At 26.9% G+C, this 14,254-nt stretch overlaps 3 protein-coding genes across 3 annotated transcripts; 2 read left to right on the forward strand and 1 right to left on the reverse strand.

Annotated features, from left to right (window-relative positions):
• The first annotated feature begins 278 nt into the window (after positions 1 to 278).
• On the forward strand, positions 279 to 4,411 carry LOC105621239 (tetratricopeptide repeat protein 25). The gene is made up of 2 exons (XM_012202709.1): positions 279 to 410; positions 4,109 to 4,411. Exons 1-2 carry the CDS (start codon positions 279 to 281, stop codon positions 4,409 to 4,411), a joined length of 435 nt encoding a protein of 144 aa, XP_012058099.1.
• A 1,514-nt stretch (positions 4,412 to 5,925) lies between these two features.
• On the forward strand, positions 5,926 to 9,405 carry LOC105621238 (hydroxysteroid dehydrogenase-like protein 2). Its single transcript, XM_012202708.1, has 8 exons — positions 5,926 to 5,939; positions 6,746 to 6,909; positions 7,506 to 7,719; positions 7,891 to 8,096; positions 8,312 to 8,509; positions 8,732 to 8,908; positions 8,992 to 9,120; positions 9,293 to 9,405. The coding sequence occupies exons 1-8, from the start codon at positions 5,926 to 5,928 to the stop codon at positions 9,403 to 9,405; spliced, it is 1,215 nt and encodes a 404-aa protein (XP_012058098.1).
• A 121-nt stretch (positions 9,406 to 9,526) lies between these two features.
• On the reverse strand, positions 9,527 to 12,222 carry LOC105621240 (S-adenosylmethionine mitochondrial carrier protein homolog). Its single transcript, XM_012202710.1, has 6 exons — positions 12,126 to 12,222; positions 11,168 to 11,324; positions 10,971 to 11,080; positions 10,356 to 10,593; positions 10,102 to 10,240; positions 9,527 to 10,020 (listed from the first exon to the last, which is right to left on the reverse strand). Exons 1-6 carry the CDS (start codon positions 12,189 to 12,191, stop codon positions 9,903 to 9,905), a joined length of 828 nt encoding a protein of 275 aa, XP_012058100.1. The 5' UTR covers positions 12,192 to 12,222; the 3' UTR covers positions 9,527 to 9,902.
• Positions 12,223 to 14,254: the final 2,032 nt, after the last annotated feature.

Genomic DNA, 14,254 nt, shown 5'->3' on the forward strand with positions numbered 1-14,254 from the left:
TGTTCGTATATTGTTTTAGAGTTTTGTAAATTTTTAATTAAATTAAAAATTTTCGAGTTTGTGGGTTTTGATATTAATATTTACATTGTTTATAATAAAAAACAATTTTGCTATTAATTCATTTAATATCGATTGCTTTGTATTTTGATTTAAAAATTTTTAGAAAGCGATTTTTATTGTTTTGAACAATGTTCCATAAATTCTACATTAATATTTATTGATTGAGTGATTTCTAAACCTTAATACTGAAACAAATGTTTAAGTAAAGAGACGACGATATGGTTTATCATCCAAAAGGGCAGCCAGTAGTACGGCGAGAGTCTCTTATACGAAACACACTTTTAGTAAATGAAGCAACCATTCATATGAAAAATGGAAGTTACGATAAGGCCATATTTTTGTACAATCAAGTAAGTTTTAAATTTATTATTTAATATACTTTTAAACAGAATGTTTAATATATTTTTTGTACTTTGGGGGATATGAAAAAAAAATATTCAAATAGAAATATAGAAATCTTGACGAATTTCAATTAATAACTTCTCTAATGTATCAAGATCGAAGAACAAAGCTGTAACAAATCAAACAAGAATTTTGAGAGCACATTATGTAAAACGTAGGTAATGTTATTAACTTTTTTATATTATAATCTAATAATTAGTTGAATATTGTTCTATAATAATTAGCGCAATGAAGTGGAAAAAAATGCACAAATTATTAGATTATATTTGAGTTTAGAAGATATCAATGTGAAGTGTACAACTTGCGGAATAATTTCTTTAAAACAAATGAACCAGCAACATCCATGATGTAAGAATACTATTAGATGTAAACATTCCCGTCATGGATGCGTAATTGTATTCAGTTATCATTATAAAAATATTACACTTATTCTTGCATCATGACAATATTAGGCATATAATTCATTTAGCATGTAGTTTATTACATAAACTATAAAATTTTAGAAATAAGAGTGTGTATTTATTGACAAGTGCGAATATGGACTAGAATTTTTCACAAATTATTCCAACAATATTACTGCAACGTTACAAGATTACTGTAATATTACTGGAACGTTGCAATATATTGCTGTAATATTATTGGAACTTTTTAATGTTGTTATAATTCTAAATAGTACACAATATTTATAAAATATTTACAAAATATTTGTAAATATTTATAAGACTTATTTTAAATATTTTGTAAATATTTTTATGGTCTTAGATTGCACAAATTAATATTTATTATAATAATATTATGAAATATTTATTGCAAATAATTGTAGTTATAGTAAATATTACAGTTATAGTAAATGATATTAAAAAAACTTAATAAGACATTATAATTGAAGTAAAAAATACTTATTAAAAATATTTATATTTATCATTAAATATTGCATAAAATATTTAATAAAGCTTTATATAAAATATGTATAAAATATATAAAATATATATAAAATATATAAAATATATATATAACATTAAATAAAATACGTAGTAAGATAGATTTAGACGTATAAGAGTAGATTTTATTATAAATATTACTGGAATAATTTGTAGTGGGATCTATCTTAAGAATCCAAATCTTTACGAATTTTTTAGACGTATTTTAAAAGACTTCTTTGTGGACAGGTAGACCGAAAAATTATAAAAGGTGCATTTGCTAAAAAAATATAAAAAAAAAGATTTTATAATCATACGATTTCTTTTTTGTCTTTAAAAGGTTGTGTTATAATGAAATTCACTGCCAATGCTGAAAATCTAGTGTCACGTAACATAAACTATAAATTTTTAGGCTGGCAGTGAATTTGGAACACAGCCAAATAAGTAACCGAAAAAATACGTTATCAAGCTTTAGCAATTTCAAGAATATTCTATACATCATTCAAATATACAGAGTGTTCTTGTTCTTTTTTTACATTTCTAAATCTTACAAGGATAGAATTAGCATATTTGACTTATGCTAGTGTTGTTACTCGTTTCTAAGGAAACGAGTCACCTATTTTAAGGTGTCGGCAACCACACGTATCTTGGCACGTAGGCAAGGATCATCTGTTCGCGTTTCCTAGCTGAGGATTCCTCGATTTTTGCTGTGCAAAGTAAAAATATATAAAAGAGGAATTGAGAGTTTTTAAACGTAGATCATTGTAAATTCTTATTGTACAATATTGTAATATAATTATCAGATAAAATATTGTTAAAATTGAGTGAAAATGGGCGATGTACCGCAAATCGTCGCTGAGAACGCAATGTCTACGAGCGCGATGGAGCATCACGTTATGGACATTCTAAACCCTAGCTTGCACCACCATGATCTGCTACAAAGCTATGTGCGTGTGGAAGTCTGCTCCGATTCGAAGGATCCTGAAGAATTCGAAGAACCATGTAAAGAAGTTCATTCGAGTAAACATCTAACAGCATTGAGTGGTGACAAGGCTCGTTATGCTCATGATAAAGGGAAGAAAGGTAAAGACAGGAAGGAAAAGCAAAGTCCTGACACTGCTATCGAGTCGGAGATGAGAATACAGAAATCGAAGAGAAAGTGACGCCAGCGTGACGGCGAAGGTCGTCGGCAGGAAGAGGTGTACACCGATAAGGATCGCGCAGCTGCTGTAAACATGGGTACCACGGATATAAAGCAATCTCTGAAGATAAAGCAACGCCAGGATCGCAGCAAGAGTTTGCAAATCCCGGAAGAGACCGAACCTGGAGCGTTGCTGACGCTTGGTCTACGCGAGATGCGCTTTGGCGACATTAATGTCGCTGTTAATTGCATTAATAAGGTTTCTACTCGCTTGCCTCGTTATACGATGTGATTTCTTGTTAATTCTTGGCGGGTATAATCGATGAGAGTAATTTATGTCTTCCGTGCATGGTCGTGCATGCGCGCATGAATAAACGTGACCCTCCGTAATAAGCGAATAAATCAATCGTAATGATTTATATTATATAAGATTGAAACAGACGTAATAAATTGCGGGGATTGTTATCGTTACCGATTTTGAAAGAAATATTATCTAAGTTTTTTAAAAGATTGCATAATCTATATTCTATATAATATACATAATTGATTTGTATTGATTTTTAATTTAAAAAATTGGCATCTATATACTTTGATATAATGGTGAAAATTCTTCTCAGAATTTTTACATGAATTGAAACACGTTTCAACACTAAGAAAGTTTACACCTTTTCTTAGAATTTTTCATGTAAATGAATTCTGAAATATTCTAAGATTTTTTATTTTAGAATTTCTCAAAAAATATTTTTCCTTATTTTATAAGATTTTATCAGAAATCGTGGAAAAAATTCTTAATATTTCAGAATACATGTACATATATAAAGAACTCTCGAGAAGGCTATATAGACTTTTTCAGTAGGTACACCTCTAAAAAGTGTTCCAATTTGTATAAAAAAAATTTAAGAATTTTTTTTAAATCATAAAATTATTTATTATTTTAATTTTAAAAAATTCTGAACTTTATTTAAAAATTATGAAAAATTCTACGAAAAATTTTTTCTGAGACTAATATAAAAAAAAGTTCAGATAACATAAAGAAATTTCAGATTAATAAAATATCCACAAATCTCGTAAAGTTTAATGTCCATCAATTTGTCCATAATATTAGGTGTGGGAAAAAATTCGTGGCATTTTTCCCATTAGATGACATTAAAAAAACGCTACGAACTTTTTCCCACTCCTAATATTTCTACTGTATTTATTATAGTTGCATTGTAATATATGACAAAAAGATTATTGCAATATAATCTTCGGCGATGAATGGCAACTATATAAGTAAAATAATATCACAAATATTTTCATATAATTTGTACTTAATACTAGAAGATATTTCTATGACGTATTAAAGTAGATTTTTATATTTTTATTTAAATTATATAAACATTTGTTACATTTTAAAGAGATTAAAAATAATATATGAAAAAAAAAATTAGAATTATTGATGTACATTTAAAAATATATATAAAAAAGAATTTACAATGTTTATAATTACTATAAATATAATAACTATATATCTTTGTGTTTTAACAATATTATTAAAATTTTAATTATTTCAATAAAGACATTACATAAGAATTTATTCTGGCAGGCACTGGAATTAAATCCAAACGACAAGAACGCCTTGATAGCGCGGAGCAAATGTTATCTTTTACTGGGTGATCCGCAAAAGGCTTTGAACGACGCTGAAGCAGCTTTAAGATTGAATCCTAAAGATTCTAGCAAGTCCAAGGCGGTATACTGTAAGGCAGAAGCTCTCTATCATCTCGGTGATTTCGAAATGAGTTTGGTGTATTATTACCGTGGAATGAGGATTCGTCCGGAATTCGGCGAATTTCGCCTTGGTATCCAAAACGCGAAAAATGCGATACAGAATGTGTTACGTAAGAATTAACAATTATATTTCTAACATATTGATCCTTAATTATTCTAATAATACATGTATATGCGATAATATACTACAATATGTAAAAAGAAATGTATGCGTTATAAAATGAATTTTATGAAAGTCGGTAATTTTACATGTGATTTATTTGTTGAAACATTGTTAAAACTTTCAATGAAAAAGTAGATATTCAAGCAACTATAAATTATAGCCGCAGCACAGACTTTTTTTTTACATAACGCATAATGCATAAACGAATTAAACTAATCAGAATTTTTTCTTTTCTCCCATTTTATAGAAAAAAAGAATTTCGATTGGTTGATTCTTTTATGCATTATGCATTATGCGTTATGCAAAAGTCTGTGCTGCGTTCATTATTCATGAAATTCTATTAGCGTTTTCGACCCGGGTTTGCACCAACTTGAGTTAGAAAATACTTCGCTATTGGTTGATGTTACTCGTTCTACCAATGGGAGAGCACGAAATATCATTGCTTCAACCCAGATTAGTATAAACTCGGTCAGGCCGAAAACGCTATATATTTAAAAATAATGGATTGCCAGGTGAATTAGAATTTTGTCACCGTATTGGTTGCGATGCTATCAATGCCAGCATCACAGCCAATACGGTGGCAAGAAAATTAGCATCAATACCGCTGATTTAGAGAATCAGCCTCTTCATTTTTGCTCCATCAATTGACGCCGTTCTCTAGCTGAACGTAGGTTATTAGCGCAATTTATATCAATCTATTCTTGTTTTACATCTAATAAACATGAAGATAGAATGACAGAAGTAGCGCTAATAACATCTCCTTAAAAGCACCAATAGTGCACGTAAAAAATCTCGACTGTAAAAAGATTATTTTCTTAACCCAGTACATACATATATTAATTTCTTTAATAAGAGTGAATCTAATTTTTTATTCTGCATTAGATCGTATAGATAATCATTAGTTTACCGCGCATAGATAAATAATACTATGATATAATCGTACGTGAATTTACCGACATTTTGGGAACATTTTCTGAAGTTGATACAGATGTCGTATCAAGATTTGTGTTCTTCTGATGTGTGTGTGTGTGTGTGTGTGTATGTGTGTGTGGTGTATGTGTGTGTGTGTGTGTGTGTGTGGTGTATGTGTGTGTGGTGTGTGTGTGTGTGGTGTATGTGTGTGTGGTGTATGTGTGTGTGGTGTATGTGTGTGTGGTGTATGTGTGTGTGGTGTATGTGTGTGTGTGTGTGTGTGTATATATTTCTTATTACAGAAAATGTCAAGACTCTTGTGTTACATTGATTGTTGATGCGTTCGGGAGCGTTTCTCTAAAGATGTGTGATGTACTTTGAACCTGCTGAGTGGAACTATAATTCAAAACGCAACAAAAATAATTGTGATTTACATCTCTAGTAGCCAGTTTTTTTGTAAGTGACATCGACCGATCAGTGATACCGTTTTCGATCACTTGGCCACGTATTAACGAAAACATTAACATTTTATAGCTAGAATATTGCAAAAAGGCAGGAAAATGATTAATACAGGGTAAGTGTTTTGTAATTTCAAGTTCTTATATGATTCAGCAGGTTTTCATCCTTAATAGTATTACCAGACAGTAGTATAAATTTATGTATGTACATTTCATTATTTGATTGCCACGTGAACTCATTTTTTTACATAAATACATGATAATGTATAAAATATGTTTAAATTTGTCATTGTATTGTTCATAAGTTGTACAGATTAGAATGTTCATTGCGTTGTTCATTTTTTACTTAAGTCTAGAAATTTTTTACTTAATTCTAGAATTGTTAATTTATTTGCATATTTGAAAACAAAAATTTATTCAAAAACAAAATTTATGTTTGTAAATGATATAATGTAAATGTATCAATTAGTAGATATAACTCAATTTATTGAACAAAGTGATATAAAATTTTAAATATTAAGTTTTTAATGATATATATGACTCTGATTAAATTTATTGTTTATAAAAATTTAATAATAAATATATTTGGAATTGTACATATCATTAAAAGCATAATATTTGAAATGTTTTATTCTTTTATCCAACAATTGATTCGTGTCCACTAATTGATACATTTATCTTATATTTATGACATTAAAGTACTATTTACATTTTAAAACTTAGATATAATGAATTATTACAATATTTATTATTTATAAAACAATAAAAATAAATATAAATATAAATATAATATTTATAATCCTCATGATTTATAATTTATTAAATGATATATAGTATTTAATAATACATTTAAATAAACAATAACATTATTATAAATGTTGTGTCGAATGTTGAACAAGATTATATTACCAATATTTGACAGGAAGTTGGCCGGTCGCACTATTTTTATAACTGGAGCTTCAAGAGGTATTGGGAAGAGTATAGCTTTGAAAGCAGCGAAAGATGGTGCAAATGTTGTTATTGCTGCAAAAACTGCTGAACCACATCCAAAGTTACCGGGTACTATTTATACGGCAGCTTCTGAAAGTAATTATCGCTTAATTTTTCAGATTTGGGTTTATGGTACAATCTGACAGCGATACATTTATAGGTATTGGTTTATAGATAAAAAAAATACTTACTGATTTTTATGAATAAAAAGTTTAATATTTTTTTTATATTTGTTAAAATTATTTTTATATTTGTTAAATATCAATATTAAAACTAATGAAATTATTACAAAAATAGAATATTTATATTTATATTTTATAGATAGTATATTATATAGATTATATATAATTTGTAAATTTATTTATATTTAATAACTAATTGCTTATAAATTTAAAAATTGACTCTCTAAAATAATTTTTATATTTATGTTAAATAGTAACTCAACTAATAAAATTGTTAGTTTTGATGCTGATATCTAAGTCAAAAAGAAATATGATGTCTAACACATATAGAAATAATATTTTATTACTGGCAATATATTAGCCTATAATTTTTTTTAATTTAATGAATCTTTTTTTTAATTCAGTAGGATTAAACGAAATTTAATGAAATTAATTCCAACTAAGTCAATTAGATCCAACATTCAAAAACCTTTGAAATTTAAAGATTTATGTAGAAAAAATATTTTTCAGTTGAAGCAGCCGGAGGTAAAGCTCTACCTTGTATTGTGGATGTACGCGATGAGAAGCAGGTGATTGACGCGGTGGAGAATGCTGTTTCCAAGTTCGGTGGAATAGACGTTGTTGTGAATAATGCTAGCGCTATTTCTTTAACGGGTACTCTTGCAACCGAAATGAAAAGATACGATCTAATGAATAATATTAATGCCAGAGGAACTTTTCTCGTGTAGGTTGTTTTTTTCATACTGCTTGCAGGTTTTTAATGTTTAGTATTTAATTTAATATTAAATTAATCATAAATAATCTATAACAATTGATTAAAAAAACTGATTAATATTATCACGCATTCTCAAGTTCACACTGCAAATTACCACCAAGAAATAAAATTGTATTGTAGATCGAAAGTTTGTATACCATATCTAAAGAAAAGTACAAATCCACATATAGTTAATATAAGTCCGCCGTTAAACATGAAACCCATTTGGTTTCAAAATCATGTTGCATACACAATGGCTAAATATGGAATGTCTATGTGCGTTCTTGGAATGGCAGAAGAATTTAAACCTGATGGCATTGCAGTTAACGCTGTTTGGCCTAAAACAGGTATATTGTCACATTTTAGTTTATAAGATATAATTAATAAGGAAATTTATGATAGAAAAATATAAATGTATATATTGCTAGTATTATTTTAAATAGAGAAAATAAAAATTTTGTTTACTTGAGTAACTTATAGATTGCATTTAGTATTGTCTTTGTATTGGGTAATACTAAATAATTATGTAAAATTTATTTTAAATAAATTACATTTTTTTTAGCTATATATACTGCTGCAATGGACATGCTATTAAGCTCAGACTCGAGTAACGTTTCTCGAAAGCCTGAAATTATGGCTGATGCTGTTTATACATTGCTTTGTAAAGATAGCAAATCCATTACTGGTCATTTTCTAATTGATGAAGAAATATTGAAAAACGAGGGCATTACTGATTTTACAGACTACGCGTGTAATCCAGGTAATATTGGATTTTATTTATATTTTATGAACAAAATAAAAATACTTATATTAACATTTGTCTTGTAAAATTTATAGCAATTATAAATAAGTGAATTGTGTGATGATCAATCAATTAAAAATTTTATATTAAATTTGTTTTCTAAATATAAGATCTTTAAAAATATGTTAGATATTATCAATTGTTAAATAGTTTTTTTAGCATTTGTAATCTTTTATTTAGCAAATAAGGACAATTTAATGCTGGACTTCTTTCTGGATGGTGCACATGTTGATAGTGCTGATAAAACGAATAATGAAGAAACTGGACGATTGGCACATTTATTTAATGTTATCAATGCAAATTTAAGTAGTGAACTGGTTGACAAAACTGGTGCTATATATCAATTCAATGTAAAAGGTAATTTCTTTTTATTTATAGAAGAAAAAAAGAGATTGTAAGAGAACAGATATCTTTATATTTATATATACATTCATGTTTAGGAAAGGAATCTGGTGTATGGTTCCTTGATTTGAAAAATGGGAAGGGCGCTACTGGCAAAGGAGAACCGAGTCAGCCAGCAGATGCAACTCTTACGATGGATTCAGAAAATTTCTTTGCTATGTTTTCAGGTACGTGCAGATCTAATAAATTTCTCTTGAATTTATTCTTGCATCTGTTATTATTGTATTGTATATGTGTAAGAGACACGGTAATGTCTCGGCGTTAAGAACATAATATGTACATATACCTGTTAATGTTATTATTACATTACCGTATCTTAAACTTGCTTTTTGTCGACAGGCAAACTAAAACCAGTTTCTGCATTCATGACAGGCAAATTAAACATTAGTGGAAACATGCAGAAAGCAATGAAATTGGAAAAATTAATGACTAGTTTAAAATCCAAACTATAAATACAAAGATTAAAATACCACATATCCTGCAGTATATTTTTAATATATTGTAATATATAACACATCACACTCTTTTAAAAAAACATAAATATGAACATAAATATTTTATATGCACATTCTTATGTGCATCTTTTTTCTTCGTTGGAAAATAAAAAAAATATATATAAATGATAATAACTAATAATAACTAATGAATCAAAATTCACATTAGTATTATAACTTTAGTTGAATTGTTCAAGTCTATTTCTAGAAAATAAAACGTCTAAGAGAAATTTTGTATAATACATAAATAAGAATAATTTTTTATAACTAATAATAATTCTACATATAGAATAAAAAATATTTTGTATCCATGAAAATGATATTCATATAAATATATAATTTATACATTGTTATCAGGAAGATTTGTACAATAAAATAATTTTTATACATGTTGCAAAAAATATAAAAATTTGATAACTTAATGAATTACTTTTCTAATAAGGACACTTATATTTTTATTTCAGCATTGGAAATATTATATGTGTAAGTACTTTTGCTTCTTCGTAAACTCCAAAGAAAATAAAGCCTCCTAATGTGATCCACGTTACTCTTGGTCCAAAACCAGCAAATAATCTGTGATTATTTAGTGAAATTTAAAAAAATTGTAGACTACATACATAAGAAGGGAAAAGAAGAAATGTAAAAGATATTTACCCATGAAAACCATTCTCTATATATACTCCATGAAGTATATTTAGTATCTTTAATTCTGACGAAAGTAGCATTCTATTTGAGAGCATTATTCTCGTTTTTGCAACATCTAATGGAGTAGTAACAGCTGCAGAGACGCCACCTAAAATTACAAAGCGTACACATGTAGGCGAAAAAATAGATAAAAATAGTATTTATGCAAAACTATAATTTATTTTCTTATTTCTATTTGGAGCGTATAAAATTAGTATAAAAACCTGCAATTGCACCACAAATTGCACTTTCTACAGGATATATTTCTCTTTCAATATAGAATCTGTAGGATTTTTTAAAATATTCCCATAATGGAAACTGTACAATACTAAATGGCATATCTCGTGATACCGTACTCCAATATCCACGATATAGTAATTTGAAATCAAATTTTTTATCACGTACTTGTGCCTGTCTTCTCTGTTTCATAACTTCCACTGGAACTCGTAATAAACATGCTACCTTTGTATAGAATAACAATTATATACAAGCTATACAAGCTAAAATTTGTTCTTTATAAATAAATTAGTTAATTTAATAGCATACAATCTGTAAATAGTTGAGCTTAAAGAACACTTTGACTCCGAAATTGAAAAATCTTAGCCATGTTAAATTTATGTAGAAAGCAATATTTTTCTAATTATTACATAATTATAGCTATAAAAGAATTAAAAGAAAAATAATAATTGGAAAACATTGCTCTATACATCAAATTGATATATTTAAAATTTTTTTTATTTCAGAATCAAAATTTTTTAAGCTCAATTATGTAAATTAAATATCGTTAATTTGATTGATTCATTTGTCACAAACAGAGATAATAATTATTAAAGTCTCACCATTTCTGATATAGCAGCTGCTCCCATGTGAAGTGGAGCATAATAATCTGTAGAAATTCTAGGTTTCAATATAGTCTTAATTTCTTCATATGTTAGAAAAAATAGCGCGGCTGAAATGTAAAATGTTAATGTACGAATATATATAATTCATAAATTTTATTGATTCCTGAGTGTATCGCATATTTTTAGTATTATACCTGTTGGTGCTGAACCAATTATGACTGGACCAATGCCTTTATAAAGACCTGTGAAGCCTCCAGTCTTTAAAAATCCCTGTGCACTTTGTAGTCGTGTCTTCAATGTATCCAATGGAAACAACGCGATGTCTACAAATGTGCCTGCAGCACCTCCTGCCTATTTAAACATAATTATATATAAATGATAATAGATAGATATCAATAACTTGAAAATGTCAAAAAAAAATAATAATAAAAGTAAATCGGTAAAAATCGTACAAAAAGAAAGCAATGATCTTGACATGTTATCAAAGTCATGACTTTCTTTCAGGTTTTATTTATTGTTTATTAAAAAATTATTAACAATTAAAATTCAATTCTGATTTCTTGAACAATAAAACAATGTATATTTTTAAATAATATAAAAATATGCTATAATTAATAAAAAGAGAAATAATTAAGTTAGAATTGTAGTTAATGCACATGCATAATTAATTATAATATTACAGCAGACTCTCATTTATCCTTATTTTTTTATAATTATATAATATATAAAAGTATATTTTCACTTTTTCCTTTTTTTTATATTTTATTAATATTCGTTTAATTGTGATATAAAAGGCTGTTTAATATAAAATTTCAATAAAAAAAGAAGAGAAAAATCAATTACAGCTTATCAATTATCAATAGATAAATTATCAATAGATATGGTGAAATCGATAATTGTAGAAGCAAATCTAGTTAATTTTCCTCATTTTACAATCAATGATGTGTTCAATAATGTTTATGTCAATGTCATTCAGAAAAAAAATAATTTAAGAATTATAAAAAATTATTTAAGAATTACAAAATACAATTCAAAACAAAAAACGTAAATTAAGCATAATATTAGATATGGGAAAAAATCGTGGCGTTTTTTTAATGCCATCTAACGGGAAAAATGCCACGAACTTTTTTCCATACCTAATAATTCACTTACAATAAGTGAAGTAGCGAAGACATTTCGCATGTTCGTTCTTTTCTCTATTCCTTCGCTCGTTGTCATCTTGTCTTTAAGTGAGTTACTTCAAAATAAAAATAATTTCTTTACAATTCCCACTCGGCTCTCACATAACCTCGTTTGACTCGATCGAGACGTGCACAAATGCCGTAACGATTGTGCAGCAGAAAGTTATTTCGTCGAAAGACTTCGTCATAGATTGTATTTTAATTGATGTGTGTGTGTATATATCTTAACATAAATAATACTGATTCTATAATGAGTTGGTAATCAATGGTCGTAAGTCTTACTTCCGATTGCACCAACGTTAGTTTAATTTTAAGCGAGGCTTAAAATTCTTTCTATCTCTTTTCGATTTTAAAACGAGATAGAAAGAGATTTAAGTTTTTTTTTGCTTAAAATCAAAGTAATATTGGTGCAATCGAATCTTATCAGTGAAGTTGACAAAAGCCAACGCATGTGACTAATGCTGATTGGCCAATTTCACCGATTAAGAATAAGACTTCGATTACAAACTTATTGTAGAATCGTATTATAAGATAAATAAATATAAGATATTAGAATCATGAAAATTTAACTTAATTAAAATATTAAAAGTTAATTCATAATAAAATTAATTAAAAATTAAGTTAATAAAAAAAGTAATTAAAAGATTAAAAGTTAAATTTAGTTCGAACGAACAATCAAAAAAAAAAGAAAAAATTTAACTATTTTACATAATTTTTTCTTACAGCTTATTTATTTAATCTAGTTATTTTTCTTCACAAGTAAAGACAAGTAAATTATACAATATAAAATTACTAAATTATATATTCATTAGCCTCTCGCAATGCATCTAAAGATTGATTTCAAAAAAATCAAATTAAAAGTTATTAATTACCAATAAAACTAAATTAAGTAACTAAATTAAGTTAAAAAGTTAAGAGTCTAAAATGTAATTAAGTTAAATTAAAATTAACTTTTTAACTTAACTTTTATCTTTTTAACTTAGCACTACCCAATCTTGTTTTTACAAATAAACTGCAGTTCACGAAGTGTAATTAATGCTAGGTCACTTACGCAATTCAGCTATTATCAACAATATAAGGCCGCGTAGTGTAGCACGCGTATTCTGATAATGCTATCCCAAACAGCATAGAATATTTGATAAATTCATTTTTACATTACATTTATATATGATAAATATTTGGTAATATTCATTTTTTTAAATGTTATACAGACATTCTATATATATTTTATATAAAACTTTATTCGTAATATTATTAAAATAGACTAAATATATTTTATATAATATTTATATGATAAATATAAATAAATATTAATTCTAATAAGTATTTTTTACTTGGATTATAATGTCTCATTAAGTATTTTCATAGCATTTATAATAAATATTTCACATTTATAAATATTTATGATCTATGCAATCGAAGATCACAAAAATATTTACAAAATATTTAAAATAAATCTTATAAATATTTACAATATTTACTAAAATAATTCACGTTACGTCCAAGCAAACACAAAATTATATGTAATATAACTGAATATAATACACGTGTATATGTATATATATATATATTAGTTATATTGTTGGGTAAGAAATTATGTGATAGATACGTTTGTAACTTTGCTATGAAAGGAAAGGAATCTAGAGTATATAGAGTTTTACTGATAATATATCAAAACTCACAAATGAATATTTATATCTTATTCTTCTGCATTTTCTTGATTAAAATTATTTATATATTATATAATAATTTATATATTATTGGGTTGTTCGGAAAGTTTGTGCCGACTAAAATTTAAATTTTAGTATACATTTATTAAATTAAAATTTTTTGCATTTCAATTTTCTTTCAACATCGGCACGAACTTTCCGGACAACCTAATATATAATACATTATATATATGTACACACACACACACACACACACACACACACACACACACACACACACACACACACACACACACACACACACACACACACACACACACACACACACACACACACACACACACACACACATATATATACACTATAATTATTAATTATATATATAATAATAATTATATACTAGTAGAACACGACGACAGACAGAGAGGAG

Source organism: Atta cephalotes (genome assembly GCF_000143395.1).
Source record: "Atta cephalotes unplaced genomic scaffold scaffold00032, whole genome shotgun sequence".
NCBI lineage: Eukaryota > Metazoa > Arthropoda > Insecta > Hymenoptera > Formicidae > Atta > Atta cephalotes.

Coding starts and splice junctions, on each gene's coding strand:
- LOC105621239 (XM_012202709.1), top strand. CDS start 279: ATGGTTTATCATCCAAAAGGGCAGCCAGTAGTACGGCGAGAGTCTCTT. Junction 411..4,108: donor CCATATTTTTGTACAATCAA/GTAAGTTTTAAA, acceptor TTATTCTGGCAG/GCACTGGAATTAAATCCAAA.
- LOC105621238 (XM_012202708.1), top strand. Junction 6,910..7,505: donor TTATACGGCAGCTTCTGAAA/GTAATTATCGCT, acceptor AATATTTTTCAG/TTGAAGCAGCCGGAGGTAAA. Junction 9,121..9,292: donor TTTCTTTGCTATGTTTTCAG/GTACGTGCAGAT, acceptor TTTTGTCGACAG/GCAAACTAAAACCAGTTTCT.
- LOC105621240 (XM_012202710.1), bottom strand. CDS start 12,191: ATGACAACGAGCGAAGGAATAGAGAAAAGAACGAACATGCGAAATGTC. Junction 10,241..10,355: donor AATTTGTGGTGCAATTGCAG/GTTTTTATACTA, acceptor TTGTAATTTTAG/GTGGCGTCTCTGCAGCTGTT. Junction 10,021..10,101: donor ATAGAGAATGGTTTTCATGG/GTAAATATCTTT, acceptor AAATAATCACAG/ATTATTTGCTGGTTTTGGAC.